Source organism: Panthera uncia (genome assembly GCF_023721935.1).
Source record: "Panthera uncia isolate 11264 chromosome A3 unlocalized genomic scaffold, Puncia_PCG_1.0 HiC_scaffold_11, whole genome shotgun sequence".
Taxonomy (NCBI): Eukaryota; Metazoa; Chordata; class Mammalia; order Carnivora; family Felidae; genus Panthera; species Panthera uncia.
This window is the reverse complement of record NW_026057578.1, coordinates 22272070-22291785: the sequence shown is the minus strand read 5'-3', so window position 1 is coordinate 22291785 and position 19716 is coordinate 22272070. Positions and strand designations below refer to the sequence as shown.

At 50.0% G+C, this 19716-nt stretch overlaps 1 protein-coding gene across 4 annotated transcripts; it reads left to right on the top strand.

Moving 5' to 3' along the window:
* The first annotated feature begins 3505 nt into the window (after window positions 1–3505).
* TGIF2 (TGFB induced factor homeobox 2) lies at window positions 3506–18294 on the top strand. Of its 4 annotated transcripts, none has more exons than XM_049650864.1 (3): window positions 3506–3590; window positions 7246–7471; window positions 15540–18294. In XM_049650864.1, exons 2-3 carry the CDS (start codon window positions 7280–7282, stop codon window positions 16059–16061), a joined length of 714 nt encoding a protein of 237 aa, XP_049506821.1. In that variant the 5' UTR covers window positions 3506–3590; window positions 7246–7279; the 3' UTR covers window positions 16062–18294. The 4 variants fall into 4 exon arrangements, 3 of the variants coding, with proteins under 3 accessions (XP_049506821.1, XP_049506820.1, XP_049506822.1); XM_049650863.1 differs by lacking the exon at window positions 3506–3590 and adding an exon at window positions 3655–3819; XM_049650865.1 differs by lacking the exon at window positions 3506–3590 and adding an exon at window positions 3826–4672.
* The last annotated feature ends 1422 nt before the right edge of the window (window positions 18295–19716 follow it).

The window sequence follows — 19716 nt, the reverse complement described above, 5'->3', positions numbered from 1 at the left end:
CTCTCATTTCTCAGATGAAGAAGCTGGAACTCAGATTGTCAAATGCCACACAGCCACTAGAGACAGAGCTAAGACACTGATAATGGTATCTGCTCTTCTATACGCACTGAAAGTAATTCACAAAGGGCTTTCCCAACCATTATTTTCTCTGAGCCTCACCAAAGCTGCATGATTCCACAGAAGGGAAAACTGAGGCTCACAGGGTATGGATGATATGCCTACATCACCTGGCTAGTAGCTCCAAATCCCAAACCCCATACCCTTTCTACTAGCCGGCACTGTTGCCCAAACCTTTCCTGACAGCCTAGGCAGTGGGTTCCCCAGCTTTAAGCACACAGCCTGTCAAGCACTTAGCACTCAAAAATTAGGTGAATGAATACCCAAAACTAGGAGAAAGCTATGCAAATCGTGGTTGATCAACAAAATACAAAAAAACAAACAAACAAAAAAAAAATACAAGTCTTTTTAAAAAGGAAGATGCTGGTAAGCTGAAGCCCAAATTAGATGAAGAGTTGCTGAACCTCACATGACAGCCACAAATCTCCTAGCCCTCAGAGACAGGTCTCCACCAATTTGGCCTCAATTACTCAGAGCTGTTTCACCTGACCACCCTACCTCCAATCACTTCCTATCTCTTCTCAGCCAGTCTCAGGAACCTGCAGGGCTCCCTACTGCCCACAATGCCAAATCTAAATTCTGTGCCCCTTGGCCTTCAAGGCCCTACCAGCTGACCAATTCCACTGTTTCCTGAATTACTCACTGACCCTGGCCTTTTCGGGATTCTTTCCCTCCACCCCACAGAACCCCATCTCCTTTATGCTGCCAGATCTAGCCTTGACTCCCTTTGACTCCCTTTGACTCCAGGTGAAAATTGGTCCCTTTCCCCACTTCCTTCAACCCCAGGCATAAAGGACAATGTGGACTTACAGGACATTCATTTGAACCTATGTGATAACCAAGTTCACTAGAAATAGGTATAATGAACAGGGAGCCCCATCGACAGCAGTCTCTCATTTGGGTTTTCCAGTATAGCAGCAGTTGCTTTATGTAACCTATCCAGTCCCTTTTCTGGCCTGAGGGGTCTTGAGTTCCTGGAGCTCTTCCTAAAATGGCCCACTGGAGGCAACCAGGGGAGCACAGGCACTGATGCCAAACCTACCTGTCCTTCCCATCCAGACCCCACCCCAGATCTGTCCCAGGAGTCAGGACTCCAGCTTCATTATCAGGCAAGTCCCTTCTTCTCTCAGGGACCCAGTTTTTTTCATATGTGAAAAGGGGAGAGGGGGTAGCAAAACTGAAGAGGAAAATGACATAAGAATAACTGCCCAGTTATTAAAGGCTTTCCCATAAAAGTTACCAAGTATATCCAAAGTCCCTTCTTGCTGGGATACTGCAAACTGTCATAACACATACACCTTGGCCATCCCCTAGGTTAGTGTGCACAGACTTACCCCATTACAACATCCCAGAGTTGCTGTGAAGCAGTCAGCTCCTGGTGAAGGGCATGTAGTTGTTTGGAGTCTTCCACCAGAATGAACACTGCTGCAAAGAACAATCTCATATAAGCATTTATCTTTGTTCTGGGATTATTTCTCAAGATAGATTCCTGGAAATTCGCTTACTGGATTAGAAGATGTATGCATCTTAAATTCTGATACTAGTTGAAAAACATGTGGTAATTCTCAAATTCCCCTGGGTATTTAGGCTTCACCTGGGGAAATCTGTTTACAAGATGCCATCGTGACACACAACCAGCCTCCTTTTACCTCCCAGCCCTTCCCCTCTGCCTCCAGGAAGTCTGGGGAGGGGCTCCTCAAGCTGCTTCATTATCCAGTTTCCAGGTGGCCCTGCTGCAGGAGGAAGGAACTGCTGCCTTCTACTTGTCCCAGCGCACCTCCCCTAGCACAAGCCTTGGGAAGCGATGGTCCCGGGGGCTGCCACTGGCAGAATTTGCAAGAAGGTCTTTGGGCTGTAGCCCAGGTCCCAGTGGCTTTCCCCAAATGGGCAGTATGGCCCTCACACACTGGACCGCAATCCCTGGCACTGAGTGCTGGGGACAGAGTCCCTCCTCCGGGCTCACCTGGCTGCACCCATTTCCCCTTCCAGGCCCCCTCTTCTGAACATTCCTGCCCCATAGGCTCCCGTGTCTTTGAGCCTAATGACCAGGGCCCAGTTGTTTCACCTTTACCCAAGACTCCCAAGCCTCCCTTCCCTCAGAGGCAGAGCACCATTTCCCCCAAGAAATCATTTGGGGCCTCTGTCTCCCCATCTGTGAAATGGTGAGCATTGGGTGGTGGCACCCACATTTTGAGTGCTGCTGTGAGGAGGGCAGTGTGGCCAACTAGGTTCTAAGAGTTTGCAGGAAAATCTGGCTTCAGTGGGGAAACCAGGTGAGCCTCCACAGTCATTTTATCAGCATTCGGACTGGCTTAAGGCCTATTAGGGAAAAACTTGATTTTTGTTTTCGGATTTCTTCTCTGCTAAAGTTTAATTAAGACCAAAAGCCATTACAAGGCTGCTCAAGTGTCCTAGATATCTGGGACCAGATGAGGACCCAGAGGCCCAGAAAAGGCCTTGCCCAGATTTAGGCTGACTTCGTGCTGCCGCGCTCTGGGGGATACAAAGTCTGGTGGGAAAGCCAAGGGGGTCCGGTCAACAGGCATTTCACTTTGTGGTACACAGCAAAGCGCAGAGAAGAGAGTGCTAGCGCCGCTGGAGAATACCAAAAGGAACACGCTGGGTTGGGAGTGGTGGACAGAGGAAAGAGAAACCAGCGAGCACTGCTGGGGGTTTCCAGTCAGGTGGTCTGCCTCAGTGGGCAAAGGGCTGGGCTCCGCTGTCCGACCCTCCTGGGCTGAATGACACTAGCTGACTGTGTGACAAGAAGCCAAGTCTAGAGGCCTCTGCAGCTCATGGGTAAACCAGGAGCGGATTCGTTAACAGGACCAACCCCATAACCCAAGGATTAGTCGGGATGGTACACACCAGGGGTCTCGCTCGCCATCGCTGTGTTACAAACACTCCTTAAGCGCTGTTTTTACCTCTGGCCGCCACTCGTGTCCTAGACCCAGGAGCTACGTGCTTTGGGGTTGTGTCCCAGGCAGCCTTCTACCCGACTCTACCGGCCACTGAGGGCAGAAGAGGCGTCGCATTCAGAGCCAGGTCCTCACCAGCTAGGAGGAAATCCCCGGACTAACCGGGCCTCAGTTTCCTCTCGGTGCAATGGGAACAATTCCACCGCCGGGGGGAGATGTGGCGGAGGGAGCGTTCCCACACGCGTCAGGTTTTGCATGACTTCTCCCCTCCGTAACGGCCCGCACTCCCAGCGCCGAGCACACAGTAGGCGCTCCGGAAACGCTCTACGAAAGAAGGAACGGGCCACTTCCTGCCCCCAAGCGGACTCTCCGGAGGAAGGGTTCCCACCACTCCTCTTCAGAGGCCATGTGGCATTCCTGAGGGTGGGGGTGGGCGCAGGAAGAAGGTGCCCTCCCGGCCCCGCCCCCTCCGGGAGCGGTGGGCGGGACGAAGCCCCTGGCCGCCGACAGCCCGCCCCGCGGGAGGTGGGCGTAGCTCGCCGAGCTCCGCACAAAGTTTGTTTTCTCCCTCCCGGCGGGTGGGGGAGGGCGAGGAAAGCGCGGGGGGGGGGGGGGAGGAGAGGGGATCTGACGTCAGGCCGCGAGGTGCTTTCCAGCCGCGAGCTGTCAGGCCGAGTGTCAGGCCCGGCAGGTACGCGGCGCGCTCTCCCGGCGCCCCCCGCCCCCTGCCAGGACGCCCGGGACCAAGCCCGGGGCCGCGTGGACGGAAAAGCCGCTCCGAAAAGTCAGTGCGGGGCGCAGGAGGGAGACAGAGGCGGGCGGGGGACGCGCGGACAACTTGGAAAGTTTCTTTTTCTCGGCCGGGCGGGGGAGGGGGCGTCGTCCTGGCACTTGAGAGTGTGGGTGTGTGAGCTCAGGTGTTTGTGAGCCCCGACTGCGGGGTGCGAGCGGGGGCCGGTGGGGGGGACTGTCCCATTCCCCCCCGGTTGGAAGCTCTCTCGGGGCCCTTCTGGGGGGCCCAGCTCCTTACGATCCCAGCCTGTGAGAGGGCCGCCCCTGCCCCGGGCCGGGGTGAGCGCGCGGGGGGCGGGTTTGTTTGGTTTAAAAAGTGCACGTTGCTAACCGCCGGCAGTGCCCCCCCACCCCCCGCCGCGGCCGAGCCGAGGTGGGGGCCGTCGAGAGTGACAGCTGCGGGTGGGGGCAGCGAGAAGGGCCCGGGGCTGGGGGGCTGGGGAGCCCGCGCGAGTTCCCCTTTCCTGGAACAAAGGAAAGTCTGTCTCGGAGGCATCTGTCACTCCCAGGCGGGCCAAAGAAGCAAGGCGCGTGGGGCCGGCGACCCGAAGAAAGTTTGTGTGCGTCCGGACCCTCGGGCCAGCCGAGCGTGAGCCGAGCCTCCCGCTGGGGAAGCGCTCAGTCTCCCGGGCAGGGGGCGGCCAACATGGAGTCTGGGCGCAGGGCTGGGGGGGGGCGGTGCGGAGGTGGGAGCCCAGCCCCCTCCCCTCCCCCTCCGGGCCGAGTTCGGAGCACAAAGCCGAGCGCGCAGGCTCGGCCATCCCCGCGCCCCGAAGAGTCAGCCAGCGCCGAGCGGCGGGGGAAGGGGGTGGGAACCAAACTTTTTCCTGCCCCGGGACAGACACGTGAGTTTTCTTTCTTCCAGAGCCCCCGCCCCACCACATTTCGGGTCCGAGGGGAAGCGGGGGTGCCGTCTGGCGCGGGGTAGGGGGCTGAGGGGTGCAGGCGCCCCTAGCGCAGGCCGATTCCCCGCCGCCCCGGGAGCCATGTGCTCCGACTAGGTCTGGGCCGCGGGGGAGGCTGCGCGCTTTGTGTGAACTGCTGGGAATGCAGCTTGAGTGCGCGGCCGGGGGAGTGTCGGGGCGAGCTGTGGGAGTTGTCAGAAAGTTCGTTCGGGAGTGGCCGCAGGTCGGCGTCGTGGAGTGTGTAGGAGGGTGCACCCGGTGTCGTGTCGTGAGGGTGCTGCCACAGGCCAGTTGGGGTAAGAATTGATCGCTGGTGTGATGACGTTTGGAGTTTCCCCAGAGTTCGTGGGTGGGCGGGTCGGTTGGAGTTTGTGGGTAGGCATGTATCCAGAAATTGGGCTGTGTCGTGGGTACCAGTTGTTCGTGCTGGACGTGGGATTCAGTAAACTATGTGGGTGCTGTGTTTGTCGGTGAAAATCATGGTGGTTCTAGGAGCTCAGCGATGGTTTGGTGCCTGTTATCTCAGCGCTGTTAAGAAGGTTGCCTGGTGGTGAGGGCGTGTGTGTCTGTCTCGTTGGGGGTGGGGGGCGGTGTATGTTGGAACCTCCGGGATTGTAAACTGGAGTGCAGGACACCAGTGGAGAGAGGTCTGTATAGACTGAAGGGTCATCTCCGTGGGCCACTTCGGGAACCCTGCAGACTGGGACTTGGCTGGTAGCCAGGGTGGAATTTGTACAGATAACCCTGAGTAAACTTCTCATAGCTTGCCAGAGCTGCATCCCCGAGCCCAGATCCCAGCTGCCCTAGCCAGCTAGACCTCAGAAACTTGACTTCAGAAAGCAGCCTGCTCTTGGTGTTCTCTGAGGAGTGGCACCTCTAACCAATGCCTGTCTCACCTCCAGGTGGCCTGGCTGGGAGGGTAGACCCTTCCCTGGAAAGCCTGGCCTAGCCAGCCCAGATATCTGGGCTCTGGCCCAAGTCGAGGAAACAAAACCTGGGAGATGCCAGAGTCTGTTGGCCCAGCCTGCTGGGTAGCTGTTAAAAGGCTGAGGAGGGAGGAGCCTCCAGATTCTGGCATTAGCTTGCCCTGGAACTTTTGGTTTTAAAATGTAAATCTCTTTTGCATGTGTGAACAAGAAGTTTGTCAGGGGGATGAGCAACTGAGTTGGGTTGTCTAGGGAAACACCTTCCTTCATTTGACAGGTGAAGAGGGGGCTCAAGCCCAGAGAGGAGAGCATACTTGCCAAGGTCACATAGCCAAGATGGGAAAACCAGAGCCCAGCCTTGCTCATTTATCTGAATTTTTGAGGAGTTGATTCATGGACCAAGCCAGGGGCTTAGATGACAAAGGAGAATGTCTGAGACAACCAATAGGGATGACTCAACACTCTTCTCTGCATGGTACACAGTAGGTGCAGTAAATGTTATGTGGATTGCTGTAGGGACATGGTGATTAATAGACTTTCCAGACCTGGGCAGCAAGATGGTATAGACTTCGGAGGTCTGAGAGGAGTTGGTTGGTGATGGTGGCAAACCTTGGTCCAAACCATATTTCCATACCATATCCTGGAGTTGTAAATTTTTTTTTTCATAACAGTTTTCTTGAGATGTAACTCCCATACCATACAACTTACCCATTTAAAGCAAACAAGTAATGGTTTAGTATATTCACAACTATGTAGCTACCACCACTGTCAATTGTAGAACATTTTTATCACCTTAAAAAGAAACTCCATACCCCTTTAGCTATCATCCTTCTCTTCCCGTCCAGCCTCTTCTAAATATTTCATTAAGTTGGAATCATATGTGTTCTTTGTGACTTGCTTCTTTCACTTAGCATATTTTCAAGGCTCATCCACACTGTAATGTGGATCAGGACTTAGCAACTTTTTGTGGCCAAATAATATTCCACTGTGTGGATGGACTACATTTTTGCTTATCCATTCCTCCGTCGATGGACACTTGGGTTGTTTCCACCTTCTGGCTATTACGAGTAACGTTGCTGTAAACATTTCTGTTGAAGGCTTTGTGTGAACATAAGTTTTTCATTTCTCTTTGGAAGATGCCTAGGAGTGAAATTACTGGATCTCATGGCACCTGTTTAAGTTAAGGGCTTTCTCTCTGGGCCTTGGTTATCTTACTTATAAAATGACAATAGTAGTATCTCTCTTAACAAGGGCTTTGTGAGGATTGAATGAGATAATAAGTGTGAAGTGCTCAGTACAGAGCATGGAAAACAGACTCCAGTGGTAGCTATAATTATTTCTAGTCCAGTACTGCTTATTAATAAGCTGCCATTTACTTCAGTAGTCATCTACTGGCCCCGTGAAATGGAGGCATCTTGGACTCATCCCTTCTAGGTTGCCCAGGCCATAGTATAGCCTGAGACTTTGATTTGCTATTCCCCCATTTCTGGTGTCCCAAGTTCTAATAATGATGTGTTTGGGGACAGGGAACGGGTGAGAGGCAATGTGTGGTAATAATGTCCCCATCCCCTTTGTCACTTGTTCCAGGCTTGCCCAAGGTCCAGCCTAGCCCCTAGACACCATGTCAGACAGTGATCTTGGTGAGGATGAAGGCCTCCTCTCCCTGGCAGGCAAGAGGAAGCGCAGAGGGAACCTGCCCAAAGAGTCAGTGAAGATCCTCCGGGACTGGCTGTACTTGCATCGCTACAACGCCTACCCCTCAGAACAGGAGAAGCTGAGCCTTTCTGGACAGACCAACCTGTCAGTGCTGCAGGTAAGAAGCAAGCAGCGGGAGACCTGGGTTCTAGTCCTGTCTAAGCCCTGTCACTAATGCACTTTGTGACCCCATAGGAACTACCTCCACCCCCCTCCCCCTCCCTGCCTCACGGGAAGACAGTGACATGAAGTCCTTGAGCTAGATATCAGTTTTGGAGAGTTCTGAAGAGGCAAGGCGTCATTATTAAAGTCTTGATGTCATTAACAATGAAGGCCATGGGAAGGCTAGAAGGCATTGAGTGTTTGGGATTTGGCCTCCAGCCCCAGAGCAGTGTTTGGATAGTGACTTGGTTGTAAAAAGGCAGCTAGTGGTCTGCAGTGTGGTTAAAAAATTAGTTGGGATCACGGTCAAGGAAAGGGCAGAGAATTCAGAGGTTCTGGGTTCAAAACCCAGTTCTGCTACATAGGAGCTGTAGACATCTTGATTTCTCTCATCTGTAAAGTGGGGATTAGAATCTTCCCCTGCCTGAATTGTTAATAAGGAGCAGATTCAGAATTGGATGTGAAAGTGCTGACTGGCTGGCTCAGCCAGTGGAATGTGCGACTCTTGATCTTGGGGTTGTGAGTTCGAGCCCCAGGTTGGGTATAGAGATTACTTAAAAATAAATTTTTAAAAAATTTTTGTTAACGTTTATTTATTTTTGAGAGAGAGAGAAAGAGAAAGACAGAGCACGAGCGGGGGTAGGGCAGAGAGAGAGGGAGAGAGTGCCCCAAAAATCTTGAGGCACCTAGTTGGCTCAGTCAGTTAAGCATCCAACTTCGGCTCAGGTCATGATCTCACAGCTCATGGGTTGGAGGCCCATGTTGGGCTTTGCACTGACGGCTCAGAGCCTAGAGCCTGCTTTGGATTCTGTGTCTCCCTCTCTGCACCTCCCCTGCTTGCACTCTGTCTGTCTGTGTGTGTGTGTGTCTCTCTCTCAAAAATAAACGAACGTTGGGGCGCCTGGGTGGCTCGGTTGGGCGTCCGACTTCGGCTCAGATCACGATCTCGCGGTCTGTGAGTTCGAGCCCCGTGTCGGGCTCTGGGCTGATGGCTCAGAGCCTGGAGCCTGCTTCCGATTCTGTGTCTCCCTCTCTCTCTGCCCCTCCCCCGTTCATGCTCTGTCTCTCTCTGTCCCAAAAATAAATAAAAAACGTTGAAAAAAAAATTAAAAAAAATAAATAAATAAAATAAAAAAGAAAGAGAAACAAAGTAAGTGCTTTGTAAACCTTGCACATGAGCGTATCTGAAAATTGTGTTATCTACTTTTTGTCAGAGTGCAAGGTATTATCTCCTTTGAACTGCCCCAACTGCTGATATGTAGGTGTGGTTCTGTTTTCAAAGTGCTGAGGCAGGACACCCTGGACTACCACTACTTTGCTTCCAGTTTGGCTCTCACCTACCTGAGAGACACAGAGCGGTCCCTCAGCCTAACGAAGGCCCACCCCCTACCCCACTGGACCCCAGTGCTTCCGTCATGAGCCAGCTAAGCCTCACCCTAAGCCCCTCTGCCACCTGTTCTACCTCTGTCTTTTCCTAGCCTATTACTTCAATCTATGATGCTGTCTCTCCCTCCTTCCCTGACTCTACTCTGAACCTCCCATCTCTTCCCAACTCCCATCCCTCCTCCATGATGCCTCATGGTGAGTATTCAGCCCTTAGAACTCCTGTCACCTGACTTTATACTTTCTGGGTAGTGGTTAATGGGAGTCTGTCTGCAAGAAAGGCTCTAGAATTACAGACCCTGACTCAGATCCCATCTTCTCCACAAGAGGAAGCCTGGACGTTGGCCAGGTCCACTGCCTTTTCCTGAGCCTCATTTCCTCAACTGAGAAAGGGAGATGATTGTTGGCACTTTCATAGCCCATAAGGGGGAGGAACGGAGAAGACAAATTCAAGGCTCACTGTGAAGTGAGCACAGAGTGGGTGTTTCTGCTCTTATCCTCATCTCTCCTAGATCATAGGTCTTGGACTGACCCCACATGTCTAGTAGCAGTGCCTAGTATTTCATGGTATACCACTGAGCACTCCCAACTACAGTTGAGATCCCAGAAAGGAACCAGACACATCCCTACCTTCAAGGAATATCTAGTCTAGGATGGGAAATTTAGGGAAGACCTAGCCATTGGTGTTTGCAAAAAGTGATCACTGCTGGGACAAAGGCAGCAGAGACCCAGGCAGGGCTTCTAAGCCAGTCTGGAGCTTCAAAAGGCCTCCCAGAAGAAGTGGACTTGAACTACGAGATGTAGAACAACACAGGCCAAAGGCTGGAACCTCAGAACCAGGATTACTTAGATAGGCTCTTTGCTGGTCTTCTGCCTCCAGCCTTTTTCCCTCAGTCTATTCTCATCTCTCTCTCTCTTTTTTTTTTAAGTTTATTTATTTTTCAGAGAGACAGAGACAGCTTGAGCAGGGGAGAGAGAGGGAGAATCTCAAGGAGGCTCCACGTTGTCAGCACAGACTCCGAGGTGGGCTTGAACTCATGAAACAGTGAGATCATGACCTGAGCCAAAGTCTGATGCTTAACTGACTGAGCTACCCAGGCGCCCCATGAATTGGGTTTACTAATCGGTTCATGAAATGGACAGCATCTTATCTAACATCTAACAAGTAGAGAAATGTTCCCCTCAGCCCATTCTCTTGAACACACAAGTATAAATCTGATTATGTCATACACTCCATGGATCCCATTGTCCTCTGGATAGAGTCTAAACTCAAGAGCTCATCAGCCTCATCTCTCAGTCCTTCCTTTCTCTGAGACCTGTGAACCTTCGGACCTCTGTGCCTCTGGGCCTTCTCCTGTGGCTTCTTCCTGACTTTTCTGAACTGGCACACTCCATTTAAGCATTTCCTCATGAAAGCATTCTTTGCCTTGCTTTGAGGCCACTGCTGTGTATTCCTGGTACACCTCATACCTGTGCTGTCAAACCACACATCATACTGTATTGAAATTGCTTTTTGTCAGGGTCACTGTTTCTTATATCTGAGTAATATGCCAGTTTCTTTTAAAGAAGTTATTTTTCATGGACCCGCTTCCTCCTGTCATGTTGACTTGAAACATTTTTATTATCATTATCGTTTAAGCACATACAAACATAAAACTGGGTTAAAAAAAAAAAAAAAGTCTTGCTTTTGCTCCTATAAATTGTAAAATAACCAGTTTTCCAAAGTAAATAAATATCAAACCAATGAGACTCTATCTAACTGCATTAATGTAAAACGGTAGGTAGGGATGGTGTTTGGCTGACTGGGCTGTGGTGTTGTAGTATGAAAAAGGCACAGACTCTGGAGTTGAGCAAGTCTGGATTACCAGAGGCCATGGTGCTCCTACTCAAGATCAGAATGGAAACATAAAGTTAAACCTTCTTGTGAGAACTAGTGGATCCCTGGAGGATATATCCCTGATCCCATTTAGAGAAATACAGGTCTGGGGCAAGGATTTGCTTTTGGAAACTTCTGAGGAAGGGCACCTGGATCCTGGCGTGTTCTGGTGGGAAAGGTTCCATTGGTGGCCTCCCTGCTCTAGAGTCATGCTGAGAGTTAAGGAGCAGTGGGGACCATGTGGCCCTTGGTGGAAACTATACCATGAATCCCAAATGGCCCCTATCCATACACCTCTGGTTGGTGGTCTTACAGGCACCTCAGATTTCTCGATTGGAAAGCTTCTCCAAGCTGCCTCCTGCCCTTTCTAAGGGGTTCCCCTCAACTGCCCTTTCTCAGCTCATTTGGTCAATCACCAAATCCTAAACATTCGCCCCTTAAATATTTCTATAATATGGCTTTCCTACACCACTTGTCACTCTATTTCAAACCCTTCAATGAGTCTTACCAACCTAATGACAATATTACTTGACCATGTCTGCAGAGCGGGCCTCATCCCTTCCCCCCATATTCATGCCACACTGATCAGTACCCCAGACCGCTTTGTTCCCACTACTGACCAGGGAGACCCCCAACCCTCAAAGGAGATGTGTGCTCCCACAGTACCAGGACTGAGTCAGCATTTGGACAATGAACTATAACTGCTTTTTAGAACACACCAAACTCCAGACGCCAAGTCTTACTTATCACCGGATCCCAAGTGTTTAGCTCAATGCCTGGTATCTGGTAGGTGCTCAGTAAATAATTGTTGAATTGATGGAAAATGAAGAAGTCCTGGAAATGTCAACAGGCGGGACCTCAAAAGTAAGGAAATGTAGGGGCCCCTCAATTGGGAAAAATTGCCTTAAGTCCCTGGAGGCATCTCTTTTTCTTATATTTAATTTTAAAAATTTTGCTGTTTATTAACATTTGCAAATATCCACAAAGGAAAATATTCTAATACACTCCTGGTACCAATCACCTGGCTTCAACAAGCATCAGCATTTTGCCAAGCTTGTTTTCTCTCTCCCTGGGGACAGCTCTTTTGATTGTCTCCTTTAACTGGCCCAGGAGCAATCTCATTAGCAAGTCAATGAGTCATTTAACTAACTGGTTTGCTGGTACTGGCCTGGGGCTAGGCAGTTGGGAGGGTAAGACCAAAAAAAAAAAAAGTCATTTTTGAAGGGTTTTCACTGGTCCCTGTGACACCCTATAAGCCCACTTTATTGCTGTGGTTTCTGACTGTTCTCAGGGGCTGTTTGCCTATTGGGGAGGGAAGGGTAACCTGGCAGAGGGGGCTCAGGCCCCACTCTTTCACTCTATTACTGATGGGATTGTCCTGTGTGCTGGAAACTGGTAGAACAGGCACTATCCCTGCCCTTGGGTAGGGTCCTGTGGGGAGGGAAGACAATATTTAGTGAACTAAGAATTCAGTGTAATTAACTACCAATGTAATTGGTATAAAAAAAAAAGACACCAATATGGGGTCAGCTGAGCTCCCCATTCCTTGAAGTCCATTAGGACTCCATTCAAATGCAGCTTCCTAAGAGAAGCCTTTCCCAAAGCTGGAGGGAGGGTGAGGGAGGGGGGAGGTTAAACCATTGGTTCCCGAGCCCGGGGAAGCAGAACTTGGGGGAGCTTGTTTAAAAATACACATTCCTGGGGCACCTGGGTGGCTAGGTCAGTTAAGCGGCAGACTTTGTCTCGGGTCATGATCTCATGGTTCGTGGGTTTGAGTCCTCTCTCTGCCCCTCCCCCACGCTCACGCGCGCTAGCACTCTCTTTCTCTCAAAGATAAACATTAAAAGAAATAAAAATAAAAACACATTCCTGATCCTGCCACCATCACTGGATCTATAGAGCAGATGAGAGATAGTGTTTTTTTGTTTTGTTTGTTTTTTAAAACAATCTCCACACCCAATGTGGGGCTCAAACTCACAACCGGGAGATCAAGAGTCGCATACTCTTCCAGCTGAGTGAGCCAGGCACCCCAAGATAGTTACTTTTTTAAGTCCCCCTCAAGGGGATTCTGATAGCCACATGACTTTAAGAACACCTGGGTATGGGTGGTCACAACACACGTTGAAGGTACAGTGATGTTTAGGGAAGGTCTTTTCCATGCCCTTCACTTACTCCCTTTTGTTTCTTTCACAGTTGAAAAGACATTAAAATTAAAGCACTTGTGTTGCCTTCTTCAAAGGCCCTCCTCTGATCCTCATGGCCTTCATCAGCTTCCTGGTGCTCCCCCCCTCAACTCCCATTTGCCACAGTGATTCCTCCCACATTCTTCATCCCAGCCACTGATAAAAAAAAAAAAAAAATACTGGCAGGACAGCAGGCTTTCAGATAGGGCCCTGTTTTATGATAGAGAGAGGCTTTCAGGCACCCAGCCTGTGTTGTGCCATATCAATGACAGAATTCACCTTGGCATTCTCCCTACCAACTCCCCAAGGACCTTGAGTGGGGGCAAGCCAAATACACTCTTTTCCTGACTTGGGCATGGGTTGGGCAGCTGGAAGGGGCTACAGAGAATCCTGATAGTCTACCCTCACAGCTGGCACTAGTGGTGCACTCAGGCGTCCTGCCCTTGCCCGGCCCCCCTCAGCTGTGCATTTCTATCGGATGAGAAGACAAAACAGACAGTATTCTGCCAAGTTTTCTGTGGACCAGGGTGAGCATGTGGAAAAGTATATGTGGGGGCGGGGGGTGTTTTTCTGCTGTTCTTTTCCCAGAATTCTAAGCCAAAATGGGAGGCGCAGCTAGGGGCTAGGTGCCCACACAGCTGCTAGTAAACGCCTAAGCTCCCCTCCCCAAGACTGCTTTCTCAACAGAAATGCTCATCCCTACTTCACTTGACCCAGGTCGCTGTGACCTGACCATCTCCCCTGCATGCAGAGCTAAGGTGAGCAGGCTCAGTATCCTCTGGTAGCACAGGTAGCAGGGAAGGCAGCTGCAGGATGCAGAAATGGTAGCGTCTGAGCAAGCAGAGAAGGCTTCGGTCTCTTCACCTGGCAGTGGGGATTGCTTGAAACAGAGTCCAGCCTTCAAACTGGTGACCTTGAGCAAGTTACTGAAGCCCTCTCTGATCAGGGCTTCTGTTCACTGGTTCAAATAAAGTGATCATCACAGAATCTGTCTCATAAGCTATAGAATAAATGAGTAATTAGATGAGAAATGTTCAGAACAGCACCTGATTGGTTTTAGGATTATGATCATGATTATTCAGTTATCTGTTCTGTTTGGTAAGGCACAGCAAAGCACAGTAAGAGCAGCAATAGGGGCCCTAAAGCCAGAGGACCTGGCTCTACACTTGGAGTCTGTGTGACTTTGGGCAAATTCTTTGTCTTTCAAGAGTTTGGTTCCCTTTTTAGTACTTCAGGGACACTGCTCACTGCCTTCCAGGCTTGTATGCAGATTAAACATAACACAAGTGAAGGGCACCTGGGTGGCTCAGTCAGTTAAGCGTCCGACTTCGGCTCAGGTCATGATCTCGAAGTTCGTGAGTTCGAGCCCCACATCGGGCTCTGTGCTGACAGCTCGGAGCCTGGAGCCTACTTCGGATTCTGTGTCTCCCCCTCTCTCTGCCCCTCCCCTGCTCACACTCTGTGTCTGTCTCTCAATAATAAATAAACGTTAAAAAAAAAAAAACACAAGTGAGATGGCTGGCATGATACTTGGTATCAAAGGTGCTTGTTCCTTTCCTTTGCCGCGCCCAGCCGTTCAGCCTTACCTCTCTCTGGGGCTCCCCTGCAGTTGTAGAGCATTCAGGTCAGCCAGTGTCGCTGATGACTTGTGTTGTGTGTGTGCTCACGTGTACTGGGAAGACCATAGAGATGAAGAAAAATGAATGAAAATCCCCCCACACCAGGCTGGAATGGAGAGGAAAGAGAAGCCACAAGGCTCTGGATCTGTCCTGACCAGGATCTTTCCCAGCCTGACAGGGCCAGGAGCCTAGTGGTCCCTGCACCTGTGGAATGGGTACAGCTGCAGCCTGCTGGGCAAGGAGCCATGCCAACTGCAGGCACCAGCTCCTGTCATAGGTGGTTGTCCGATTGGCTGGGTAGAGGCAGATAGAGTCCACAGAAAGAAGGTACCCAGGGGCTTGTCCTGGGGATGGGCCGAGAAAGGTGATAAGCAGGGGTAGAAAGAAACTGGTACAGGAGCCCTAAGGAAAGCTGGGCCTTTGATCCATTCAGTAAACAGTAATGTTAGGCATTACTGCAGCCCACACAGTTCCCAATATCCCAGCACATAGGAGGTAAGGGGGAGAAGGTTCCTGTCTTTGCCCCCTATAGCAGCTGGTGCTTGCTTGGTGAATATCTGTTGATAAACTGGAAGAAGAGACAAGGGTCAGGAGAAGAATCTACAGTGTGAAATGTAGGTCAGGCCACTCTTGAGGCCCTTTAGTGGTTTCTCCTGGTGTTCTGGCCAGTGGGATAAGCCCTGCCTGCTTCTGTCAGTTCTATCCTGAGTCCCCAAAGACTAGATCGGGTCTTCCCATTATTGTCCCCTCCACTGGACCTTCCCTTCATTGGCTGAATCATAGTTGCAATTTTATATTCACTTGTATGATGACTTCAATTCTCAATTCCTAACACAAATGTGTCTGAGGGCTGGGATTGTGTCTCTGTTGTTTGGCTGCTGTGTTTTTTTGGGGCTAGGAACTTAGGTGCTTCATAGCTGGTTTCGATTGAGTGAACTGACCACAGACTCCTACGCATTCCAGATATGTAACTGGTTCATCAACGCCCGGCGGCGGCTTCTACCAGACATGCTTCGGAAGGATGGCAAAGACCCCAACCAATTCACCATCTCTCGCCGCGGGGGTAAGGCCTCAGATGTGGCCCTGCCCCGTGGCAGCAGCCCCTCAGTGCTGGCTGTGTCTGTACCGGCCCCCACCAATGTGCTCTCCTTGTCTGTGTGCTCCATGCCACTCCACCCAGGCCAGGGGGAAAAGCCAGCAGCCCCCTTCCCACAAGGGGAGCTGGAGCCTCGGAAGCCCCTGGTGAGCCCTGGCAACACACTCACCCTACTGACCAGGGCTGAAGCCGGAAGCCCCACAGGTGGACTCTTCAACACACCACCGCCCACACCCCCAGAGCAGGACAAGGAGGACTTCAGTAGCTTCCAGCTGCTGGTGGAGGTGGCGCTACAGAGGGCTGCTGAGATGGAGCTTCAGAAGCAGCAGGACCCATCACCCCCCTTACTGCACACTCCTATCCCCTTAGTCTCTGAAAACCCCAAGTAGGCATCTGCCAAAAGGGGTGCTCGAGGCTCGAGCCAGCTGTCCTGGGTTTCCATTTTGGTTCCCTTTCATACAGAGGGTTTTCTTTGGATCACTGCCAAACATCGGGGTCATCTCCTCTGTCCAGAGGTCTTCAGCAGGGAGATGCCAGCTGGTGTCACTGCACTGCAATGGGGACCTCTCTGCTGACTGCCATTTCTCCAGGCCTCCTCAGTGATGAGACTGAGATCGGAGACAGGCATGGTGCTGCTGCTGCTTCTCCAGAGAATGCCCAGGACACCTTTGTTCCAGCCTGCTTTCCTAGGCTGGGCACAGGAAACCTACTACATTCAGACCTATGCCCCTGAGCTGGGCCTCTTTTTTGTTAAGCCAAGTGTGGACATTCCAAGTTCGTAAGTGTGAACAAAAGAGAAGAAGAACCCAGAAGATGTAACAGAACTGACTCCAGTTGAATGTTTAGGTTTTCACTAAACTTTGTGTTTATTTTTCCCTTTTTGCTGGGGTTTGCATTAATGGAGTAGTTAGCCCAGGTGTGGGGAGTGAGTGTGTTGCGTGATGGAGTCTGATGAACTGAGAACCATGCACCACTGCAACTGGTGTTTTACAAGGAAGGAGTATTTTTATTTTGGGGACCAGCTAACTCTCAATTCCAAAACATTGTTGTATTGTTGTTTTGATTTACCAAAAAAAGAAAAATCTGGGGCTTTGGCTTTTCTGCATCAGGCACAGAAGGGAATAAAGCCTTCTTAAGTATAAAGAGAGGGTCCAACAGAGAATCTGACCAAACCTTCTAAGCACAGAGCAGAGAAGGATGATAAAACCAGAGAGGTGGGTTTTTTTGGGGGGTGGGGGGTGGGGGGTGTTTTTATTTTTATTTTATTTTATTTTTTTTACTATATTTTGGGGAATGGGGGAAGTAAGCTAGACCAAGGCAGTGGGTTTTTTGGTTGTTGATTTTTTTTTTTTTCCTCTTTAATGTTTTCCCCTTCTTTATCCTTGAAAGCTTCGCCCTGCAGCCTGAGTTTTGAATACCTTTAAGAACTTGGATTAGTGGGACCAGAATGTCAAAAGCTCCCGGTAGCTCCTACTTGGAGAGAAGTGAGCCATCTACTGGTCAGGAAGCCCTGTAGCCGACTCAAGTGGGCAGCTTTTCCCACGATGGTGGCAAGAAACTATTCCTGGAAGAAGTAAGGAATGGTGCCCCCAGCTGCTGAGGAACTGCCTTTTAAGGAGGCTGGGGCTGGAAATCGGTTATGAAGCCTGTTCACTGTGTCTTTGTGTTGCACCTTTTTTTTAAATTGGAGTTGCAGAGGCCTCTGCCCTGAACTTCACAGTGAAACAAATCATAGTTGGTCTTACTCTTCTCCCTGCTCCCCATTTTTTATTTTGCTGTCTCACTGCTGACAGCATTCAACAGCAATATGCCCCATCTTTTTATATATCCTAAGAAACACTAATCCTAGGTTATTATTAGCCAAAATATTTTTGTTCCGAATAACATTGTTACTGGGCCAAAAGACCAGTCAGGAGCCCCCAGCCTGTAGTTTCCTGAAGTTGCCAAGTCAGACACAAGGGGGAGATTCCTGGGGAGTGACTGACTTGGGTGGACCTGGCCAGAAGAAAGGCAGCAACATGTGTTCTGTCCTTTCTGGGATGATCCCTGAAGTTTTCAGGGAGGCTACCCAACTTCTCAGTAGCTCAGCCTACCCATTGCTGTGGGAATGGGGATTGGTTATTTAAGGAGATGGAGCTTTGCTCTGAGTGGGCAAGTTTCCTAGGCTCTCTCTTTTGCCACCCCACTGCCTCCTTGCATGTCCCAGGGGGATCAGGGATCCTCACCCTCCTGAGGCCCAGCTGGGAAAGAAAGAACATAGCACCTTCAAAATTAGTTGAAGTTGCTGTTTGCCCAGCTTCTTCTACCCCACCCACATGTGTGAGCCCAGGTCTAGTGTGACTGTTGGGAGATGCTTTTAGCAAGGGACCCTGGAAGTGTGTCGGGCTGGGGTGGTGCACTGAGCGGTAGAGGTGGTGAGGGGTGAGGGAGCCATGCTGCTGAATTCTGGTTGGCATTCCCCCCTTGTGCAAGATGGGGAGGCTGGCGGTGGGGCAGCCTCTGCTTGGTTCGGTTGTGAGATAAACCTGGAGAAGACAGTTATCCCGTTGAATTATTTGAGCAAAAAACTACTGTAAATAACTTTTGATTTTGTCTTTTGTCAAATAAAGTTTGTTTTTGGTTTTTGTTTTGTTTTTTAAAGCAGAAACAGATTGACCCACCATGACCCTGGGCCCAGCCTGGAGATAGGGCAATTGCTGAGTTCTTACTAGGCCTTATTGCTTTCCCCTCCCTCTAGTAGCCACCTGTAAGTGTTGTACGCCCTATGTCCTTATTTCCTTGGCTTCAGTCCTGTTCCATATCCCATTCATCACAGTGTGCAGGGAGCATATGCATCCCAAGCTGAACCAGTCTTCCCTGGGATAGTCAGGCTTTGAGGTTGTTGAGTGGTGAGGGAACTTAGGGAGCTAGCAAATTTATCCTCCCCCTCAACCAGCGAGGAAAGCCCAGGACTGCAGTATGATGCCAGCACACACAAAAAGGCAGAGATGAAATGGATGCTCTAGTCATGTCTGAAAGTGGTACCACCTCTGGACTTCCCTATTATGTAAGCTACTAAATTCCCCTTTTTTGCTTAAGCTAGCTGTAGGTTTCATTTATTTCATAATGAAATGACTGTACACTTAATTGCAGCCCAAATGGTGCCAAATCAAGGACTGAAGCCGTAAAGGGTCTTGCTTTATGCCCGGGCCTACACAGTGTTCGCAGTATTCATTATTGCTTTAATTTTTATACACACGTGAAAGAAGTGAGATGCCCTTTGCGGAGGTAAAGAAACTGGGGGTTAAGTTACTTGCCTGAACTGTATTTATACAGACAGTATTAAATGCAGCTAGGATCTAAATTCAAGTCTGTCTTGCTTGAAGGTAACCCTGACATCTACCTGGACTTTATCTGAACTAGTGATGGGCAGTTCACTGCCTGCTGGCATTCAACTAACATGGTTTGGGCTAAGCACTAGAAGTATCTTCTAAAGAACTAAATCAGCTTCTTCCTGATTCCAGTAGACCTAGATGGAGTTACTGAATCTCTCACAGGTCACTCCCCTTTAGAAATTTGGAGATGATGCCCCCCGCCATTCATGATCCCCAGATTAAAGAGCCCCAGCTTGAGTTTATCCATTCATCCAAGAGCCTGGTTTTCCACTTCCTTCTCTCAGTGTCCCTCAAACTAGACACTTGGCCCTAGGGCTTGACAGAATAGAAACATGCTGGAAGGGCTCTTCAAAATAAATTTAATACTCATTTTCATCTGGAAAGTTAATATTAATATTCCCCTAAAAGGGGGAGTGGATGGCTTGACTGCCTTAGGAGAGATGGCTTCTTACACTTTTCAAAGTATTCCATTTTCAAAGAACTGAAACCAAAAGCGTCTTGCACATCAAGCTTCAAATTGATAAACCCTGGAGTAAGCAAGCACTAGAGAAAGTTGACAGGGACAATGCGGCTAGGACCCCTCTCCTCTGAAGCTAGAAATGTTGTCTAAAGACATCTACCTTTCCTGTAACAGTCCCACTTAGAAAAAAGCTTTAAAATGCATTTCTGA

What these genes read in the sequence shown, in the direction of transcription:
- TGIF2 (XM_049650864.1), top strand. Translation starts at nt 7,280, where the DNA reads ATGTCAGACAGTGATCTTGGTGAGGATGAAGGCCTCCTCTCCCTGGCA. An exon ending in CCAACCTGTCAGTGCTGCAG is followed by an intron (nt 7,472 to 15,539) that starts GTAAGAAGCAAG and finishes TACGCATTCCAG; the next exon opens with ATATGTAACTGGTTCATCAA.